This window comes from Solenopsis invicta, chromosome 13 (genome assembly GCF_016802725.1).
Source record: "Solenopsis invicta isolate M01_SB chromosome 13, UNIL_Sinv_3.0, whole genome shotgun sequence".
NCBI lineage: Eukaryota > Metazoa > Arthropoda > Insecta > Hymenoptera > Formicidae > Solenopsis > Solenopsis invicta.
This window is the reverse complement of record NC_052676.1, coordinates 1,207,929-1,230,421: the sequence shown is the minus strand read 5'-3', so window position 1 is coordinate 1,230,421 and position 22,493 is coordinate 1,207,929. Positions and strand designations below refer to the sequence as shown.

Here is a 22,493-nt window from a genome sequence, read left to right as displayed (position 1 = left end):
TAACATTAATATAATTATAAATGTAATAGCGATAATATAAATATGATAAAAAAAAATATTAAAATGAACATAAAGATCCGTCATAAACTCAAAGCTTAAATACGCATAAATATGATAGAGAATATTATTGTTAGATCTTTAAATAAACAAAACGATCAAGGTTTCGCGTTTGTCCTAATCTCCGAAAATCTTTGTAACCGGTCGTGTTTTCCTTTATTTCAAATTTCTCTGAGGCTTCCGCGTTTCCATCAAATGATGTTAGTAAATATAAGGTTACCCGAATGATCTTGACCGTCTATGTGCTGTCGATATCACTCGAACATCAAACTTGGGAAGGAGCTGTTTTCGACAGTACAAGTTGAACTAACGGACAATCGTCATTGTATTTGGCCAACATTTTCAGTGATTTAACCAAATTTTCTGGCTTGTTATCCGACAATTTTTATAATTTGCATTGGGACGTCGACAGTATAGAATTACATACAAGGTATGTCACATTGAGCCTAATAAACGCGATAAAACACATTGCAGTTACACTATATGTATTTATGACAAAACATTTTCAAGCATCTTAATTTCGTTATTTCGTTTATCTTTTATCAATGTATGTATGTATATGTATGCATAAAAAAAATTCTTTAAAGCACACATACGCGAGACGGTATTCAAAAAGAGAAATTTGCACATAAATAAAAGTATATCAACTTTAGATCTTATTACTTCGCCATCATCTGCAAAGTAGATAAAAAGTATAAGAAGCTTCTCAAAGATCAAGCGTAAATGTATTTTTAGTGATTGACAAATTTTATAAATTTTTGAGAATATCCCCTCGTAATTAATATTATAACTTAACATCATTACTTTAATTCCTTCAGTCCAGTTTTGTAAGATTTTAGAAATATAATTTTTTGTGTGTCGGGATTTAAATTGAATAACTTACATTTGTTTTTTTTTTTAAGATGTTAACAGAGTCACGCTTCAAATTCGCTCTGGAATGTCTGAAGCAATGTTTGTTGATCGAGCCGAGAAGTAATGTCTTTTTTAGTCCATCTCTCATATACGAGCATTTACTCACAGTGTGTATTCTATGTAATACCTATAATGTACCTAGTGGCGATAGAATTGAAAATTCTCTGAAGAAGATTCTCTATATTCCTGAAAATATCACTAAAATGATTGTTCAAAAATATTATTTGGATACAATAGAAAAGTTTAATTACTGGGTGAGTATCTTTGAATGATATTATCATACAAAGTGTGTTTACGCGTGCATTTATTGCTGACATTAGATTCTTGACTTCTCTCTCTCTAGAAAAATTTTAAGAAATTTATTTAACAAATAAACTCAACTATGATAACTTATGTAAGAGATAAGAAACATTTATTGTATCAGAGAACAAGAAGATATATAAATAGATAAATAGATAAATAAAGATAGAGAGAGAGAGAGAGAGAGAGAGAGAGAGAGAATTTTACAATCTCTTCATTTTTTTCGTTTCAGATAATGGATTCCACGGGATCTTATAAGTATGGAATCAACAATGTAATTTGGATCGAAAATAAATTAATAGCACGAAAAAGAAGCTATTTTAAACGTCATTATCGTTTGTCTCTCAGCGGTTTATTTTGGTTCAAATACCAAAAGTTGCGTAAAGTCCGATTTGATAATTCTCGTTACAGTACAGACAGAAGAGATGACGTTAATACATTTATTAAAGATACAACAGGATATCTCATAGAAAATCTGTTGCCACCAAACAGCATCCATGACAAAACCAACCTAGTTATGGCAAACGTGGCCTACTTAAAGGCCAAAATAAACTGCGAGTTTGATCCTAATGTCGGCCATAGCAGCAAGAATGTAGAAGGTGACAGAATACAATTCTGGAAACAAGAACAATTCAATACTAGCCATTATAATTTTATTTTATTCATTTATGATTAACTTTACGATAATTGCAAAATTCATTTTAAATAAAATATTTATATGTTTTATGTTTTATTTTCTAAAGATTTTTATGTAAATGCAAGAAATGCAAAAATATTTTTATAATGTTTTTTCTACTTTAATACGAAATTCTACGATTTGGATGAAATTACCAAAATGACTGTTCGTTCTAAGTTTGAAAAATATTATACAAATTTTTATAAATTTATAACATAAACTTGACATTTGATGAGAAAAAAAGACTAAATAGTTTAATGTTTATTTATCTATTTTTAATGCATCTTTATTTCTTCCTTAATTTTAATGTTTCTTTTTTCAGGCACGAATTTGCAACTAAACGCAAATATTACGCAATTACGTTTAAAAGATGACAGGATATCAATATTGTTCCTTACCCCTATACTATCGGAATCTGAGAAAGACAATATCATATTAACAAATGATAGAATCGTCCAAATGATAGAACAACTGATGACAGAGGAAGGATATCGGTATCTTCGTCAAATTTTGGATCACGGAGAATCGCAACAGATTTCCAACACGTTTCCGACGTTCAAGATTGTGCAAGACCTACGGATGTATGATTTGTTAAAGATACTGGACGTTGAGGAACTTACGCCACTTGGAGCAGCTAATTTGAATCCGATGACTTATTTAGGGGCTGTGAGATTTGGCGATGCCATGCATCGAGTCAACGTTGACATTACGGAGAATAGTGTCATAGCAACGGCGAGTAACGTATTATTTACCCACAATTCTTCTCGTCACGAACGGATAAATACTGTAGACTGCTCCAACTCATGTGTCTGCTTCATCTATGATAAACACAATAGCAACATTCTTTTCTGCGGCGTCTTATTCAAAGCTGAAAATCAGCAGCAATGTGATGCCGCGGGAACTTCAGAATGTTGTAGTGGACAAGAACGTCTTTAACTAACGTCCCGATAAAACAAAGATTAAAAAATTTAGCAAACAAAAAATTAATTTTATCATTAGAAGCTGAAAAATAAGCATTTAAAATTTATTCAATCGCAACATCCTTTTCTGCAGTGTCTTATTCAAAGCTAATGAAAGTCAGCAGCAATGTAATGCCGATATCTCAAAATGTTGTAGTCTGAAACGCTGAAACGTCTTTAATTAACGTCCTGATACAACATAGTTTAAAAAATACATTTAGCAAATAACAAATTAATTTTATCATCAAGTTGAAAAATCGTTTAAGATTTGATACGTCTTTCAAACTATTTTATAAATGTTATAAAAAATCTTTTAACATTTTATTTATTTTTTAACATTTTTAAAATACCATTTTATACGCGACAGTTCGACAATTTAATGAACAATTTATTAAATAGCTATTAATAATATTTAATAAATGTTTGTATACCGCAAAAGTGTATTAGCTAAATACGATTTTTTAAACATTCATTAAATGTTCAGTAAATACTCGCAATAGAATTAATTTTTTTCATAGAGAAATTGATTTCAGTTTAAAAGTTTAACAATATAAATTGTCGACTATAATCAAAATAATAAAGTGTATCTCTGACATGTTTGTGTAACAAGAATTTTAGCGATTATGACTTTTTAAATATATAATTTAATAATTTTAGTTAATAAAGTTACATAAACAAGTCTTGTCGCGATTTTTGAGAAAGTGTTGCGATCAGCAATTTGCATTTCTTCCGATTAAATCAATAAATTGAATATTTGAAGTTGAAACTACATTTATATATATTGGGCTCGACATACATAATTTTGAGAGAAAGAGAGAAAACTCCATTTCCGATTTCTGTTCGTTTGTATTAATTGGTATATGTATGTAAATTTAATTATGCCTATAAAAAATTGGTAGCATCCAACCCGAAAGATAAAAATATCGGAATCTTTTGCAATTGATTGTAACATATAAAACGTATGCACGTACCGACGCATGTATGAAACACTAGGAATAATGACAAATGTGAATTCATTCTAATTTACGCTGCGAATCATTACAGTATGAGATAAGTAAACGAGATTAGCAAACTCGAGATTCATTAGAAACGCAAAGAAAATTAAAAAAGTTCTTGTGCTCTTTCGACAACACGTAATATCATCTTTAAAGTCTTTCGGCGTGACGATTCTGTTTGCCAGTCCGGAAGAATTTGTGATTGGATATCTCATTTATATTCGTTTTTATTTTTATTTTTCAGTAGCGAAATTTCAATATTTGATAAAAAAAATATTAGAAACGACAAGTTCATATACTTCAAAGATGTTTGTATTGCATATAGACCACATTTAAATAATCGCAATATTGTAGAATTTATAGCGTAACACATGCGAAGATGTAATAAGAAAAAAATGATAATGTTTTCAAACAGGTGTATAATTATAAGTATAAATAAAATTAAACTTTCTCAATGCATTCCAAAAATATAATGATAAATTTGTATTTAATCCACATATCATATATCAGAACCTACTCATGTACTTCGGGTAAAAATTAGACAGATCCTGTTTATTCCTGATTACATCTCTAAAGCTATCGTTCAACAATACTATTTGTTGGAGGAGATAATTTTGATATAAAGTGAGCAATTTTTTTCGGACGCGATTGAAAGTCATACAATGTGCGTGAAAGTTTGTGATTAATTTAAAATCTCACTAGCGCGATTTCGAATTCTTCAAGTCTCACAAATTTTAAATAATAAATTCAATCAAAATTATATATAATAAGATGTAGAAAATATTTATTTGGAAAAGAGGAGAGGAGAAAGAGAGAAAACTTTTATAATATATTCATTTTTTGTTTTCTTTTCTCAGATGGTGAATAAACTCGAATGCTCCGATTGGTGGAAAATTTCAGGAGACACAAGAACTTCTCTGTTCTATAGGTAATCTCAATAATAAAAAATTTATTATGCAACGCAATTATCAGCTAAACATGAGCAACACCAGTATTTTCTGTATCCAATCCGTATGTGTGTATTATGCGACAGAGTACATCCAGAGTTTTAATTCTTGTGTCAACTTTTTATCATAAGAGATGACTTACCGACTGCAAATGTAAGACATTGTATGTGTGTGTGTGTGTGTGTGTGTGTGTGTGTGTACACATGTACACACATATACATGGCGAGTCTTACAGTTGCTGTCGATAAGTCATCTTTTAAGGTAAAACGTTGTTACAGGAATTAAGACTGTACGTACACGGGGACGTGAATGCCTGCCTATCTGAGGTTAGCTGCGCTCTATATTCCATGTAGGATAAAGCTTTTGCACGTAAAACATTGTAATTATTTTAATTATAACCGTAAAACCGTAGTTATACAGTTTGAAATGATATTATTAAACGTGAATACAAAATCTAATGCAATTTATTTTAAATGAATAGCGTACATGATATTCTAATCTCTTTGCATATCATTAGTCAGCGATTTTCATTTTGGAGGTTAACGGTGATTAGACTCACGTGACAGCTTAACCTTTCACAAACGTCAAAAGAATTCAACCACGTGGAATCCACGAGATCTTGAAATAAAAATCCTTCAGAGGGTTTAGCTTAAGTATATACAATATAATTTTTTTCTCTTTTTATTAATCGTAAGGGTAACAGCGCTGGTGCTGGGTTTAAAAAAAAAATTGCGCCTTTAATAACATCTGGGGTCCAGTAAACTACACGTGACTTGTGAAAGGTTAAAGCATGATCACGAGGGCTGCCTTCCTAAATGCACCACGAGTACTGAAAATGTATAATTCACGTTACATGTACTATAGATTTTTAGTCCTCTGAGTGAACAACGGAAGGCACTTAAGATCTAATTCCAAGATTTCTGTTGATTCCAAGTCAAAAGATTATACTTAACCCCATGTTTAACCAAAGAAAAGCCGTCACATAACCTAGCCACCTTTTTAAGTTTTAAAATGAAATTTATCGCTGAAAGAGAAACTGCAAAGAGATTAGACTATCATATACGCGCATATAAAAAAAATTGCATGTAATTTCGTATTCATTTAACAATTTAATACCATTCCAATATTTACAACTACAATCATATAACTAATTTTTTTTACGTGCAACAACCTTTACATGTATTATAGAGCTCGGTTAATTACAGATCGCTAGGCATTTATCTCTCCGCGTGTACAGTCTATCAAGAATACCGATAAACGCAAATTTGTCTTGATTCGCGCTTCCGATTGATGTACTAGAGACACATCGTGAGAGACACAAAGAGATTGAAAGAACTGAGAAAGAGAGAGAAGAGATTTAGAAAGAGAGATTCTCTACGAAATATTTCATAATTTTTAAAACATTTGATTGAATCAATTCCGTTTCGACAATCCGAAAAAAATCCAGGCTGGCTGCTTCGTTTGCATTCGTTTATATTTTTAAATTTGTTATTCTCTAAATTCTTTGGAGTGGAATCTTACTCATCTTTCAGAGTGAGATTCCACTCCAAAGAATTCAGAGAGCACATTCGTACATTTCAGATTTCTTTTTTCACGAATCTTTCGATTTTATTTTAAATAATATGTAAAATTGTCCTTATACTCACGATCGTGGCAATAGTTCGAGAATAACCAGCAATCGGAAAATCGAAAAGAGAATTGATCGTTGATTTAATTCCGTATAATAAATAATTATACTGTACAAAAGGGAGATTGTGCACTGTAATCTTCTAACAATGAATCCTTTTCACGTGACGGCAGCAAAGAAATTCAAAGTGCAATAAACTTATATCAACTTCAATAACTATTTTGGTATTAAATGAAAAAATTCTGAAAGTGGTAAATTACCATTCTTCGAAGGTTCCCGACGTACACTTTTAAACGTGTATCGCCAACAACTTTTATTTCAACATAAACCTTCAATTTTTGACAACACGTGTTTGAAAAAATAGAGCACGTTTCAATGAGAATAACAATATTTCAGAAAGCAGTTTGTTGCATGCAAAGATTTTTGTAAAAAAAAAAGGAATATAAATACTTTTAAATATGCGTACGTTTATACGTATAATTAAAATTAAATGTTTCTCAACTCATTCTAACTATAATCATAAATTTAATCGCATCGATATGATATTAGAGTTAATTAGATATCGATCGTCAATTTTAATCATGAGTGAATCATAATTATCGCAGAGAATATTATCGCTGGATCCTTCAAATAATAAATCGACTGTTAGGCTCTCCCTTTCTCTTTGCGTTTATCCTAATTTTCGAACATCTTTGTAATCGTCTTCCTCATCCTTCATTTCAAGTTTCTATGTAGCTTTCGTCTCTCGCCAAATCGCGTTAGTAAATATACAGAATGCTACCATGTGATCTTGACAGCCTATTGTATTTATATCACATCAAATTATTAACTTTATTATCAAATTTGCAATAATTGCTATATTATTTGTAGCTGAACTAACGTCGTTGTACTTTGCCGCTATTTTCATTGAAGAATTCTTGCCGAATCAATAATTTTGGTAATTCGAACTGCATCAATCTGATAATTACATCAAAGGTATGTTATGTCGCCGTCAATCATAGAAAAGGCGGATAAACGCTTGCTACATTATATGTGATAAAACATATTTTCACTTGGATCATCTTGATTTTTTACTATTCCGTTTGTCTTTCATCAATGTGAGTGTATGTAAAGAAATATGTTCTTTAAAATGCATACAAACACGTAATACAACATTATAACTTGTTTTTTGTGTAATACTTTATTTTCCAGTTTAATTATACGTGATTGTAGAAATATAATTTTTTGTGTGCAGAAAACAAATTGGTGGACATTTTCTACTTGTTCTTTTTTAAAGATGTTGACGGAAAGTCGTTTTAAATTCGCTCTCGAAAGCTTGAAGAAATATGTGATGATGGAGAACGAAAAAGCCTTTCTTTTTAGCCCGGATCTCATATATCATAATCTACTCATGATATACTTTGGAGTTCGAGACGAAAATTTTCTTAGAGAGATCCTTCACATTCCTGATTACATCTCTAGAGCCGTCATCAAACAATATTATGCTTTCGGAGGAAACTTGCAATTTTTTAGAGTGAGTAATTTTTTTCGGCACGATTGGCATCACCGTGCAAAATGTACGAGAGCATATGATTTAGCGCGATCGTGAGTTTTTCGAATTTTGAAAATTCTACGTAACAAATGAATAAACTACAATCACTTATAATAAAATGTGGGACATATTTATGGTCTCGGAGAAAGACGGGGGTAAAGGAGAGACGGGGTAGAAATTTTATAATCTTTTGATTCTTTCATTCCAGATGACTGAACCTGAGGATCCCTACACGCGGTGTGCAATTTATAGCAGATTTTGGATTAGTAAAACCAAAAATATAAAAAACACGACACACGAATTATTTAATTCTCACCATCAAGTGATGGATTACGTTTTTGCTATTAATCCCGAGAGAGGAAGGAAGTTCGTCAATAACACCATTACATGCATAACAAAACACAAAATAAAGAACCTATTACCACCCGATAGTATCAATAGAAATACTGAAGGAGTTCTATTTAACGCATTATACTGCAATGGTGAATTAGACGGCAATTTTGAGCTTAACATCACTGACATCAAAGATCGTAAGAATACAGAAATGAAAATTATAATTTTAATAATGGTTACAAATCATATCAATATCATTTTATCTATAATAATAATAATATAATTTCTATCTTAATTATATATAAAAATAAATGATTTGTACAGTTTATTCATACTGTAACATTTTTAAATATAAACGCAAGGAATAATACAGAAAAATGTTTATAATGCTCTTTTCACTGTTATACTTTCTACGATTTAATCAAATTTGAATTAAATATGTTTTTTCGTTGCGAAAAACGTGGAAAGTATTACATAAGTTTTTAAAAATCTTCGTGTATAAACTTGATCATAAGAAACAAATCTTAACACTTCATCGAATCGTCATTTATCTACTTTAATCTTTTTATGTATTTAATTTTAACGTTTTTCGTTTCAGATACGTCACAATATTTAGGCGCACGTATCATTGAGATACCAGTGAAAAAAAGGAACATATCAACGTTTTTCTTATTCCCACGCTATTCGGACAAAAATAATGTACAAAAAGATGGGATTATCCAATTGATGGAACGACTCACGACGGAGGAAACATCTCTGAAACTTCATGAATTTCTGGATAATCGATTGCGAATTGCTGGATCACAAAAAAGATCTCAAAAAAAGCACCCGCTTCCAATATTCAAGATCGAGGAAGAGCTGCGAACGAACGAGCTGTTGGAAATATTAGGCATTCCGGAACTTATACCACGCGGCACGATCGAGTTGGTCGATTTCACCAAAGAGAGCCTGAAGCTTGGTGACATCGTGCATCGAATCAACATTGAGATGACGAAGAAGAATTTCACTGCGTCCGCGAGTAATGCATTCTTTACCAACTGCTCTTGTCAATTCGAGCGGACACACATTAATAAGAGTGTAGCCCGTAATAAATGTATCTGTTTAATCTACAATAGATTTCAGCGCAACATTCTTTTCTGTGGTGTTGTATAGAAAAGTAATAGAAGTAAAGTCACAGATAAAATACTATGAATAATGATGGGGAACATAACTTAACTCCTAAAATGCTATTTATATTTTTCTTATTTTAACTACTTTGTGAATATTCGATCAAATGTAAATTTATATAATTGTACATCAAGTATATCAACATACAAATTTTCTTTCTTGTAATTTCTGTTCATATATGTATAGGAAAATGAATTTAAAAAAATAATAATTAGAAAAACGATTTTTGCATTGTTCCTTTAAATAAAATTAAGATATTTAAAATACAATATTATATATATATATATATATATATATATATATATATAATATTCTATTTTAAATATCTTAAAATACACACACACACACACACACATATAGGATGTCAGATAATAATTGTATCACCTCTTGTGGACAAAAAGAGTGGACTAAACCGAGTTAAGAAGCTTTTTATCATTTTGCAAGTTAAAATGATAGCTCAAGAAAACTTATGCAATAAAGAAATCAACATATTCGATTTCTACTGCTTATGCTATTGCCATATTTTGAACAATTCGTGTATTAAATTTTGTAATCAACCGATTCGTTTACTAATTGTTTATAATTTTCTATGTGTTATTAGCATTAATTAATGAGAAATTAATTTATAAAGATAGCTGCATATTTACCGGCCAAATACAAGCGCGCAGCAAGATATATACTTGCAAGATATTCTAAACATAAATTTAGATTACATAATTGTAAAACTTTTAACGTAATTATTTATATATCACATTATAAGCGCGACAAAATTACATCGACTTTAATCTATTTCGAAAAGATAAGAAAATATATCAAAAGGAACAGATTAGTATCTTTCTAAGGTTTCTGCTGCTTAGAGAGCACATTTTAATGCAAATTGCGATACTTAGCTTAGAATCGTTTGTTACTTACAAAGATTTATATAATAAGAAAAGAAGTTAATAAAAATATAAATAATTATATTATAAAATTAAATATATTTCGATTCATTTTAACTACAGCAACTCGATAATAGTAACCTAAACATGAGAGATATTAATATTAATATAGAGTAAAATCTAGAGATAAATCTTCACTTTTAATCAATGTACAGCAAAACATAATTATTGCAGAAAATATTATGTAAACGATAAATAAATCGTTCTCAAACGCTTTGCGTTTATTCTAATCTCTGAAAATTTTGAAATTCGTTTTGTTCTAGCCATTATTTCAAATACTTATGTAGTTCCTGCGTTGTCATCAAATTATGTTAATAAACACACTACTAATTTGATCTTGACTGCCTACGTATTATTGCTCCTACTGTGTTTTGATGTTAGATTCGGAAGGTGTCACCACGTCACTTGTAGAACTGAACCTACGGATAACAGTTGTCGTTTTTCACCGATCGTTCTTTCGATATTTTCAGCGATTTCAAGAAATTTTCTTCCCAACAATTTTTATAATTCGTACTAAGACTATCGTCGATAACCTTAGGATTATAAAGGTACGTCGTATAGCTGTCAATCTTACAAAACGGGATAAATGTCTATTACATTATGGCTGCGTTCCGAAATTCACTGTCAGTACTGAAAATCTATAGTATATGTAACGTGAACTATAGATTTTTAGTACTTGAAGTGTATATCGGAACGCAGCCAATATGTATACGATAAAACATATTATTATCACTTTAATTCATTATTCGAGTGTGAAGTTAGCATCTCAAGTGTGAGCATCTCACGATTAAACTGCGTATTAATTAGCATCCAGCATAGTTGCATAATTTTTGATAAGTTTTAACAATAGTTTTGTCAAATTTATTATAAAAATCGCGGTTTTAAGAAATGGGATGCTAACATCCGACAATGTCAAATAGCATCTCACCGTATCTTGAATCTTTAACGGTGAGAGAGTAAAAATCCGTGGAGTTTTAAAGTCTAGATAGATTCAGTGAATAGTTCTGACAATTAAAATCCAATAATTATAAGAAATTATTATAAGAAATGTACAATAGTGAGATGCTACAGTTCTGGCACAAGTTTTGGGCTGTACAAAAGTTTTACATGACAAATTACGTCCCCGCACACAAACTCGTAAAGAGTTGTGACAGCTAGCGCATTCTAATAATTATAAATAATTATTATAAATAAAAAATCCACACGGTAAGGAGATGATGTGACACTGTCGCGAGTTTTGGGTCCCAAAAATATTTTAAATCATGCATTGTGTCGCTACACCCTAGTTCGTGACGAGTTGCAGCCCTTGACCCGCTTCTGATAATAATAATAATTATTAATAAAAAATTCACACGATAATGAGATGCTGTGACACTGCTGCGAGACGCTGGTCTTTTTCAAAGAATTATGTGTACACAAAAATATTTTTCCCACAGTTCTCAACATATTAAAGCGCCTTCCAAAAAGTACTGATCGATTCCGATATTAGTTAATCAACAAAAAATTAATAATTTCAAAAAAGCCGATTTTCCGCATATATGGGTGAGATGCTGATCTTTTTCAAAGAGTTCTGTGTACAAAAAAATATTTTTCCTACAGTTCTCAACATATTAAAGCGCCTTCCGAAAAGTTGCGGTCGATTCCGATGTTAGTTAATAAAAAAAAAATTAATAACTTCCGAAAAAGCCGATTTTCCGCATATATGGATGAGATGCTGATTTTTTTCGAAGAGTTCTGTGTACAAAAAAATATTTTTCCTACAGTTCTCAACATATTAAAGCGCCTTCGAAAGAGTTGCGGTCGATTCCGATGTTAGTTAGTTAACAAAAAATTAATAACTTCAAAAAAAGCCTATTTTCCGCATATATAGGTGAGATGCTAATGTTTTTCAAAGAGTTCTGTGTACAAAAAAATATTTTTCCTACAGTTCTCAACATATTAAAACGTCTTCCAAAGAGTTCCAGTCAATTCAATTATTTATTAATTAAAATAAAATTGTTATCTTCGCAAAAGACGTATTTTTGCCTATATGGGTGAGACGCTGGTCTATATTCAAGAGTTCTGTGTACGAAAAAATATTTTTTGTCTAGTTCTGAACGCATTTAAGTTTTTTCGAAAGTTATTAATTTTTTGTTAATTAATTAATAACGGAATCCACCGGAACTCTTTGGAAGGTGCTTTAATATGTTGAGAACTGTACAAAAAATATTTTTTTCGTACCCAAAACTCTTTGAAAAAGACCAGCGTTTCGCGGCAGTGTCACAGCATCTCATTATCGTGTAAATTTTTTATTAATAATAATTAGTTATTATCAGAAGCGGGTCAGGGGCCGCAACTCTTCACGAACTAGTGTGTAGCATAATGCATGATTTAAAATATTTTTGGGGCCCAAAACTCGCGACAGTGTCACTGCATCTCCCTATCGTGTGGATTTTTTATTCATAATAATTATTTATAATTATTAGAAGTGCGCTAGCTGTCACAATTCTTCACGAACTTGTGTGTGGGGACGTAATTCGTCATTTAAAACTTTTGTACAGCCCAAAACTCGTACCAACTGTAGCATCTCACTATTGTACATTTCTTATAATAATTACTTATAATTAATAGATTTTAATTGTTAGAATTATTCACTGAACCTATCCAGACTTCAAAATTCCACAGATTTTTACTCTCCCACCGTTAAAGATTCAAGATACGGTAAGATGCTATTTGACATTGTTGGAAGTTAGCATCTCATTTCTTAAAATCACGATTTTTATAGTAAATTTGACAAAACTGTTGTTAAAACTTATCAAGAACTATGCAACTATGCTGGATGCTAATTAATACGCAGTTTAATCGTGAGATGCTAATTTCACACGCTCTCATTATTCCGTTTGTTTTTTCAAATGCATATGTACGTGTGTATGCAAAGAAAAAAAACGTTTAAAACTCAGAGATGTATACACGTGCATAAAGTGATATGCAAAAATTCACGAAATTTCTTCATACATAAAAGTATGTTAATTTTTCTTTATAGACTCATAAAAAAGAATTTTCAGATGGTTTTCCATTCGTAACAGTAATGCTGGGATTGGCATGTACGCTTTCAAGATAATTACTTTGTGGTGCATAAAATTCAAGATTAGTGTACTTTTATTTATGGACAAATCTCGCGAACTTTGGAATACTCTTTCGTATACAACATTAATTATGATTAAATATGAGCTTTTATTTTCCTCAGTTCAGTTTTATATGATTTTTTGTGCGTGGTAACTCATTTGGTGAACAACTTCTACTTATTTTTTTTTTAAGATGTTGACAGAAGCCCGCTTCAAATTCGCTCTGGAAAGTCTGAGGCAATGTATGTTGCTGGAGCCGAAAGGTAATGTCTTTTTTAGCCCGCATCTTCTATATCAGAATCTACTCGTGGTGTACTTCGGGGCGCAAAGTGACACCGATTTAGAAAATGATCTTAAACGAGCCCTCTACATTCCTGCGGACGTATCTAAAGCCGTCGTCAAACAATTCTATTGCATTAAGGGACATAAACAATTTTGTTACAGAGTAAGTAGTTCGTGATTGACATTGTTATATAAAAAATACGCGATTTATCGCTGGTTTTTTTCAAGTTAAAATTTATAAAATGCTGATTAATTAATAATTTAACTGAGATAACTTACTAAGGCGAGATGTGAAAAATATTTATTATTTTAAAAAGGAAGGAGGGAAGGAGAAAAAAAAATCTTATAACCTCTTTATTTTTTTGTTCTAGATTGAAGGAATTCTGAAGACCTTTTCGTGTCGAATATTCAGTAGACTTTTGATTACTTGCGGTAAAGGCATATATCTCGATACAGAAAATTTATTTACGTCTGGTCATCGAATGAAGGAAATGACTATTCAGACGAACCCCGAGCTTGTAAGGAATTACATCAATAACACTATTAAAAGCGTAACGCAAGGTAACATACAAAACGTGCTAGCACCGACCAGTATCGATAACGGCACTGACGTAGTTTCGTTTGACGCGATCTATTGCAAGGGTATATTCGTAGAGAAGTTGGAGCAGCTTGAAATCAGCGACAGTGATGTGACCGATTCCGAGGATGAAAATCACGAAAATTCCAATGGTCATTATCTATTGTAATCCTATTTTATTCATTTATCATCAAATGCAATAGTACAGCTTGTAAATTAATTATCCAAAAAAATTACACATTTTGCTTTGTATTAACGTATTTTTATATAGATAATAGTTGAAGCAAAAACACGTTTCTAATGTTTTTTTTTCACTTTTATTCTGTTTACGATTTAACGAAAATTACGAAAATGTTTTCTGTTTTTCTAGGGGGAGGGGGAACGTAAAAAACATTAAAGAAATATTTTAAAATCATTGTAAACTTGACATTTGATAGAAAATAACTTAATATTTTAATCTGTTTCTAATTTTGATGTTGATTTTTCAGATAAGTCTAAGACTTTTCAGACTAAGCTAGACGTAGATGTCATGGAAGTGCTTTTCGCACAAGACAAGATATCGACGTATTTTTTATTTCCATCGCGCAATTCGGAATCAAACGAGAACAATTTAACAAATAATGAAAGACTTCTTCAACTGATGGAACGACTGGCGACCGAAGAAGGATCTCAGGAGCTTCATAAATTGTTGGATGAGGGGGTAAAACCGATAGGAATGATGGTTCCGACATTCAAGATCGAGCAAAATCTACGAATATACGAACTGTTAGATAAGCTGCATCTCGAAGATCTCACGCCACTTGGCTTCGCCCTTCTACACGAATTCACTGATGAAGAGTCTTTGAAACTTGGTGATGCCCTGCATCGAGTCAATCTTGAGGTCACGATGGACGGTCTCACCGCGACTGCATGCAACATGTTCTTCAGCGAAAATAATTGCCATCATGCGAAGATAAACACATCTACGAGTGTCACTTTTCCATTCATCTGTTTTATCTACGATAAAAGCCATCGTAACGTGCTTTTTTGTGGTGCCATGTTAGAAAGCTAAAGACAGTAAAGTCGCAGGTGTTTTTTGTGCCGCGTAATGAAGGAGACAAAACTTACTTTAATTGATATTGATTTCTTTTATAAAAAAATTTTGTTCAAAAATTCAATTCAAATTTTTAGCAAAATAACAACAGTTACAATAGTAAAATACATTTGTGATTTGTTTGAATAACATGAATTTTATCGATGGCGTGATTTTTTATTTAAAAAATTATAAAATGCTTGAAGAAGTAAATTAAATGCAATTTTTAGTTTTATGCAAAAAATTTTCTTTTTTTTTTTCATTCGATAGAAGTATTTAGCTTAAATTAATCATCTAATCTTTCCAATTATCAAGAGAAGTTGGTGTTGGAAAATTGTTTCTCGTACTTCTTGATCGACTTCTCGAGATTTTCGCGATCGGCAGCTTGCGCCTCTTCTGGTCGAATCGACAAACTGAGTTCTTGAGACTGAAACCCATTCACCGAGCTTGACGTCATTCTGGGCACCGCTTCTGGCTTGGTATCTACTTTGCCTGCACGTGTGTGTGTGTGTATGTGTATGTGTGTGTATGCGTGCGTACGTGCGTATATCTGGCTTTGCGTATCAGCGACCGTTAGCCGGTAGCATCCGCGAAACACGAGCATGCCGGGATCTGCTGCAGCCGTTGGCATCCGATTGCGTCACGTGAAACGCATGCACATACACATATAACAGGCGACGCAGTACGACATACCAGAAACACGGACGGACGCGAGTTCGTCCCGGTTCGAGCTCCCGAGTCCTTGACGTATTACGAGAAGACAACGAGAAGGAGAGATGAGCGAACTCGAGATCCGTGAGATACGAAGAGATATGCTCTCACACTTCCTCAAAGAAGCAAAACATCATCTTTAGAAGACTTTCGGCGATTTCGTTCGAGATTGCCAACCCGGAGGGATTCGTAAACCAGTTGCAATTGGTTTGCTCCAATTTTCGTTTATATTTCTCAATTTGTTACATTCCTACATTCTTAGATTTCTTTTTCTATGTTTCTTCCTTAGTTTCGTTTTGAGTAATATGTAAATGAGATTGCACTTATGTTGTCTCGTTTATCCTATGCTCACGATCGTAATAGTACTCCAAAAATAATCAGCGATCGCAGAAAATCAAAAAGCGGATTGATCATTGATTTAATTGGCAATTGAAGAGTTTCCTACAAAAATCAAACGAATTAAATAATAATAAAACATTTTTCATCTTCAAATCGTTTAGTGTAAATATAATTGGTAATTATTCTCCGGACATGAAATAGGTATAAGGCTTTAATATTTTAAAAATTTAAAAGAAAAACATAAAAATCCTTTGGATTTGTTTGCTTCTGCAAAAATTTACTTATTATTCATTTATCATCCTAATTAATATTATTAAAAAAAATAAATGTACAATATTATAATATCGTATATTTGTTACTTTATAACATTAATAATGATAAAAGAAAGAAGGAAAGGCAGCGCCTTCTTTTTTCGTATTCAAAAATGTTAATCGTGGGCGTTGCGTGATGTGACGAATGATGTTGTTTCATATGAATTTCATATAATGCTGACTCTAGAAAATTAATTATTATAAATTCAAGTCGTAGATGCACATTTTTCGACGCGCCACGAAAGCGAGGCGGCACGAGTGAATTAACATGATCGCGAGCGTGTTTCTCTTTTTTTTTACAATCACAGATTGTAACTCTGTGAACAAGATGTTGAGATAAATTGCTTCGTTGACATTTCTAGCCAGAAACCAATGCGGTTGCGAGTGTTCGAAAAACTTCCAAATTATATAGAATTAATTATGCAAATGCAGATAATTCAGATTATCTAGTTATAAATATTTAAGCTTGCAAATCTGGATCCGAGCTGTCTCTTAAGGAATAAACGGAAAACTAGCTGCCAAAAAATTGGTTGAAATTACGTACGATAAGTGTAAATTTCATCGCGTAATTTTTTTATCCTTCTCTCCGACGGTGTTAAGTAATTCTATATATTTGTTTTCTATGATTATTGTTTTTCTACTTGTGTTCTCTTTTCTTATCTTGAAGTTATCTTAATAATTTTGTAATTATCATAATTTTGCGTCTGCATGAGCGTGAAGCAGCAACATTTACGCTTTATTAAAAAAAAAAGAAAAAGTAGGAGAATTCGGGCCGACAAACAAGTCGATAAGAAATGCTTGAATATCATTAAGGAGTATCTCTGAGTAATCGGAGCTGGTCCTGCCAGATTGTTTTTCGCCGGCGCGGCGAGCAGCGAAAACTCGTCGTCGACCGCCTTTTTTTTTCTCCGTCGAACGTGGTACAACGCTCGTACGGTCACTTTCTTTCTTTCGACGATGATGAGGACGGGGCCGACGACGATGATGAGGACGGTGCCGACGACGATGACGACGACGAGGGGGACGAGGACAACGACGACAGCGACGCGGACGACGGCGAGTATAGTCGGTCATGCGCGCTTTTTCGCACGACGTTCCACATTCTTCGATCGCGCCCAGTAATTATATGACTTCACGAACGAGATCATCCGATCGAGACTACGCGCGGCGCGAAGTCACGCGTGTCAAATTCCGCACGATCATCCGCCGCCGCCGTCGGCCGCGAGTTTCTTTCCCAAACCGCAAATCGGTCGACGTATACAGGTCGTTTCGGAGTAACAATACCGAAAATATTGCCACGTGACACGCGCAATCGTCGGTTTTAAGTGCATTTAAATTTCGCGATAATGAGAAATGATTTCGCAATGCTGCAGTTGCGTGAATCGCTTTTCAGTTTCGGAGCTAAAGTTTTTTTTCTTGGACAACTCTCGCGCATCGTTCCGAAGCTGCCGGCTTAGAATTGCGCTTTTACAGAATAAAATTATAAGGCCGACATTTATAAGTCCGATTTTAAGTTCAAGATCAGTTTGGGAATCCCCGTCCCTTTTCTCTCCTTTTTTTTGTGCAAATGCAATCACCTGAGATAACTTTTACACATACACTTTAGTCAAAAATTATTGTCATTAACCTCTGTCTAAGAACATTATACAGATTTAATCAATATTTTCTATAAAAGCAAGGAAGAATCGAGAAAATATTAAACGAAAGAGGAGCATGAATGGATCAAGTTGCTTATTACAGTATTTTCAAAATATGGAAAAATCAGTTAAAACGCTTTTTTATTACGAGTCTTCATTGATATTTTATATCTAAACGTAAATAAATATAAAAATTATATCAAGTGTTTTTTAACAAAAATAAAAATGGATTATAGAAACATGATAACAATCTTTTTATATTTTTAATCATAAAGATATTAATAGCTTACAATAATTTTTACTTAAATCTCATTAAAAAACTTAATTGTATTATTTTGAATTTCTAATATAAATTCTTTTCATACTTGATTGATTTTAATGATCATATAAGATGTTTTTATTTACTAGTTAGTTTCAACATATCGGTGTTACGAATGTATGACTCATAACTTGTTTTCATTGTGTTAAATTGGTTTTTAAAATATTTAAATAAAAGCTAAGTATTTTGGATCATTAAAAAAATTTATTGTGACATAAATTTTATTTTTTCCAACGCTGGAAAAAAGCATCCAAATAGCGAAATTCTGTAACTTTTATTGTCAGTAGCATTACATTATCGTGCAGCTTTTTTACCACATACAACGTCAGCACGACGACAATATAACGATCACAATACTGTGGTTAAGTTACAGAATTCCGCTGTAGGTGACTATTTCAATTTTTATTAAATAAAGGTCTTAACAATTGAGTTAAACAACTAATATAGCAGAAATGTTGAAAATAATCCTGAATTTTTCTAGATTTTTCTGCAAGCCTATAAGTACAGTAAAAAACTTTGGACTGGACAAAAAAAGATCTAGATTGCCTGCAGAATAAAAATACAATTACCTATGGAAGGTCAAGACCCCTTTCAACCAACGAAATGACCGTACAGCTTCTCAAAATCGTATTTAAGGTAATCGGACTATGAATACCGCCCTAAAATGTTGCGAATCCTCGGGTCCTTTGTTCGCCATGGGCGATGATGGGCGGTCGCTAAGCTTTTTCCGGAGAGACCCATAACTGAATTTCGAAATTTGTCAGGTCGCAAAACGTTTCTTACGCCCTGAACGTAATTTCGTAATCGTTCGGGCAGGGATTCGTGGAAGTTGTTCGAGGCGAGATAACGGGGGAAAGGGGGAGGGGGAGGGGGGGAATAAAAAGGAAGAAAGAAAGAGGTATCCGTCGCGCGCGGTTATGACCGGTCGCAGGAACTGCGACAAAGGCGTTTTGACGCGCATGGCTGGTCTTCGGGCTCGGCTTCGTCATCTCAAAAGCACTTGTCCGTATACTCGCAAAGCACTTTTTTGCTTCGGCACTGCCTTTTTCAGAAAGATTAATTTTCGCTGCATCCTGGATGCGGAAAAGGATAAATTTTTTTCTACCCTTCTATTTTACCTCTCGTAAAAATGATTTAGCTTTAAGAGAGACAAATCTAAACGATCCCGAAGAAGTGAGTCGTCCACGAGATTCTGCAAGAGAACCTTCGAGCCTCGGGTCTGAATCGCTTCTTCTCTCGAGGAAAAGGCTTCTTCCAAAATTATTGCAACGCAGGTTCGGGATTACAATGGTTAAGAGAGAAAATGTGGAGTTGGTCGCCCCGGCAGTCAAGAAATCATCTCACTAAATAGACATTTATAACGCCTGGCGTACTTATCCGAGTAACTATGTTAACGCGAGATATTTTCTGCATTCCTCGCGCGAAACCGCGACGCAATCTGCAGCTTTTTATTCCGAACCGCTTATAGAGAGACGGACGTTTCTCGAGATAATTGACGACCGAACGGTCATCTGTATCGCGATGGCGACGTTGACGAGGAGAGAAATGATGACGATGATATTTCGTTACACTCTGTTTTTACGCGCTGCCGAGTATACATCCCGCAAAACGTTAAAACTCACGTGAAGTCTACCACTCACGAGCCGTAATCGACTCGCGGATAAACGGGAATTTAAGATCTAGATGTTTCGTTTAACGTTCGCCAATTAATTTGTCGATTAATTTACCAATTGACCGTGACAGTTAATTTAATCGAATCGAGCGAGAGCAGCCCTTCTCTCTCTCTTTCTCTCTCTCTCGAATCGCGCGCGCCTTTCGTTTGTCCTGGTTTCGTTGCCATTTGTCGTCGACGCCATAATCGTTATTGCATTTATAATCTACGCCGTCTCGAAGACAGAAATATCGCCGTAAGGGCGGCCGCCTTCGGTAGATTCAACGTCGCCGGATAACGATCGTAATGCAAATTGCGCGAATTCTACACTCGCCCTGCTCCACGATCCCCGCCGCCGTTCACGGTGAGGCTAACTAAGGGATCGTGCAATCGCAATCGCGTGGAAAAGAAAGAAACGCGCTCGCAATGGGAAAAAAGCGCGTCACGCGGCGGTCGATCTCGTATCTGTCAGTAGATAACATCGAATTCCAATCGCGGCTCACCCACTCACAATCTGGTGGGTGAGCTCCACGTCCGTGACACGAGCCAAGTGCACCCGCGTGTTCTTCGAGAAAAAGGCCCTGCAAATTTGCCAATTTGCATGTCGACCAAAATTATTCTAAAATGTCTCTTGATATGAATTTATCTTTCCCTACTTTGTGTTTCCATTTTTTTAATCTAACGCAAATCAAGTGGAGATGTAACTTTCATCAAAATCCGTACATGAAAAAATTCAAGCTGGAAAGATATAAACTTCATTTTCACGCTGTTAAAAATCGGCAGCAGAATTTAATGAAAATTTAATGTTGTCAAAAGTGCACTAAATTCCATGCACATGCACTTTTCAGTTATAGATACATAAAATTTAATATGTAGCTCAAAAATAAACATTGAATTTTATTTTTGACAGTGTAAAGTCAGAAAAAAGTAAAAGTTAGGGTAATTTACATTTTGCTATGTGTCTTTGTGTCATATTGGTATCGTGCTATGATTGCAGTTTTTAATATTAACGAAACCATACTGAATTGAATCAATTTGTCAATGTAGTAGTAATTACGTATTGTAGCCTACGTAAAATGATTATTGTAGGGAGTGTAGAAGGCTCATTGTGGTTATTTCGTCATGCATAAGTGTAGAGGGATAATAAAGGATGGAGGACAGCAAAATAGAAGTGCTTAGCTCTTATATTCTTTGTTTAATTTGATGTCTCGTGTATCTCATCTGTTTGGGATATATACGGCACTTTTAGCGCACGTAATTAATGCCGCTCTATGTGTGATTGGGAAGCAGAGCCTACGCAAAACACTCCGTATCTGCACTCTACTGCTATCTGCATATATTAACCTCGTCAATATTGCATTATTTTTATTTCGTACATATATTTATCGTTCTCATTCATAATAAACTTTGTAAACACATTTATAAGTTATTATGTCATTTTACATTTTATTTATATCGTGCTCACATATGAACAGCCGTATACATTCCATCTTTATAAAATATGTGGCAAAAATATAAGTTTTTCAATCTTTTTTAAATATAAGGAAATACATATTTCTAATTTTCCGTAGTAGTAGAATATGTAGTTATTAATATAGCTCATTTTTCCTTAAACATAGTAAATAATATTTAATAATAAAATTTTAGTTAGGTGCGACATATATACCGGAGTTACCTTAAGTTTTAGGATTAAATGACAATTTTCATAAACTTTTATATTAATTTTAAAAAATTATTGTATTGATAGACATACAAGGGCTCTTGGTTTTAGTTTTTGGATTTCTAGAATCAACGAGTTACTTTTAATTTTTGTAATTATGACAAAGGAAAAGAGACAAACACATATAGTTAATCATCTTAAAGTCTCCAAGTCTAATTTTTACAAAGTCGACGTTCTACGATAAAAAAGTATTATACAAATATAATCAAGCAGCATCTAGCGGAGTTTCTAGAACTGTAACGGGAGACATGCGCTTTGGATACAAACCTGACGGATAAACGCCGTCGCCACCGCCTCTAACATTTACCCATAAATCAATTTAATCGTG

The 22,493-nt window shown here is 33.2% G+C and overlaps 3 protein-coding genes across 5 annotated transcripts; all 3 read left to right on the top strand.

The window, feature by feature from the left end:
* The first annotated feature begins 42 nt into the window (after window positions 1-42).
* LOC105199561 (plasminogen activator inhibitor 2, macrophage) lies at window positions 43-4,372 on the top strand. The gene is made up of 4 exons (XM_011166715.3): window positions 43-487; window positions 960-1,223; window positions 1,502-1,868; window positions 2,268-4,372. The coding sequence occupies exons 2-4, from the start codon at window positions 960-962 to the stop codon at window positions 2,879-2,881; spliced, it is 1,245 nt and encodes a 414-aa protein (XP_011165017.1). The 5' UTR covers window positions 43-487; the 3' UTR covers window positions 2,882-4,372.
* A 646-nt stretch (window positions 4,373-5,018) lies between these two features.
* On the top strand, window positions 5,019-9,718 carry LOC105193420 (serpin B3). 3 transcript variants are annotated; one of them, XM_026137047.2, is made up of 5 exons: window positions 5,019-5,107; window positions 7,344-7,448; window positions 7,708-7,986; window positions 8,213-8,534; window positions 8,936-9,718. In XM_026137047.2, the coding sequence occupies exons 3-5, from the start codon at window positions 7,750-7,752 to the stop codon at window positions 9,487-9,489; spliced, it is 1,113 nt and encodes a 370-aa protein (XP_025992832.1). In that variant the 5' UTR covers window positions 5,019-5,107; window positions 7,344-7,448; window positions 7,708-7,749; the 3' UTR covers window positions 9,490-9,718. The 3 variants fall into 3 exon arrangements, with proteins under 3 accessions (XP_025992832.1, XP_025992831.1, XP_025992833.1); XM_026137046.2 differs by having other exon boundaries at window positions 5,087-5,172; XM_026137048.2 differs by lacking the exon at window positions 5,019-5,107 and adding an exon at window positions 5,221-5,499.
* A 1,104-nt stretch (window positions 9,719-10,822) lies between these two features.
* LOC105199563 (serpin B5) lies at window positions 10,823-15,718 on the top strand. The gene is made up of 4 exons (XM_039456736.1): window positions 10,823-10,990; window positions 13,740-13,991; window positions 14,200-14,557; window positions 14,894-15,718. The coding sequence occupies exons 2-4, from the start codon at window positions 13,740-13,742 to the stop codon at window positions 15,454-15,456; spliced, it is 1,173 nt and encodes a 390-aa protein (XP_039312670.1). The 5' UTR covers window positions 10,823-10,990; the 3' UTR covers window positions 15,457-15,718.
* The last annotated feature ends 6,775 nt before the right edge of the window (window positions 15,719-22,493 follow it).

Bases quoted from the DNA above. Each gene is read 5' to 3' on its own strand.
- LOC105199561 (XM_011166715.3), top strand. From the start codon at position 960: ATGTTAACAGAGTCACGCTTCAAATTCGCTCTGGAATGTCTGAAGCAA. The intron at 1,224-1,501 runs GTGAGTATCTTT...TTTTCGTTTCAG, and splicing joins TAGAAAAGTTTAATTACTGG to ATAATGGATTCCACGGGATC. The intron at 1,869-2,267 runs GTGACAGAATAC...TTCTTTTTTCAG, and splicing joins TAGCAGCAAGAATGTAGAAG to GCACGAATTTGCAACTAAAC.
- LOC105193420 (XM_026137047.2), top strand. From the start codon at position 7,750: ATGTTGACGGAAAGTCGTTTTAAATTCGCTCTCGAAAGCTTGAAGAAA. The intron at 7,987-8,212 runs GTGAGTAATTTT...CTTTCATTCCAG, and splicing joins GAAACTTGCAATTTTTTAGA to ATGACTGAACCTGAGGATCC. The intron at 8,535-8,935 runs GTAAGAATACAG...TTTTCGTTTCAG, and splicing joins CATCACTGACATCAAAGATC to ATACGTCACAATATTTAGGC.
- LOC105199563 (XM_039456736.1), top strand. From the start codon at position 13,740: ATGTTGACAGAAGCCCGCTTCAAATTCGCTCTGGAAAGTCTGAGGCAA. The intron at 13,992-14,199 runs GTAAGTAGTTCG...TTTTTGTTCTAG, and splicing joins ATAAACAATTTTGTTACAGA to ATTGAAGGAATTCTGAAGAC. The intron at 14,558-14,893 runs GTCATTATCTAT...TTGATTTTTCAG, and splicing joins AAATCACGAAAATTCCAATG to ATAAGTCTAAGACTTTTCAG.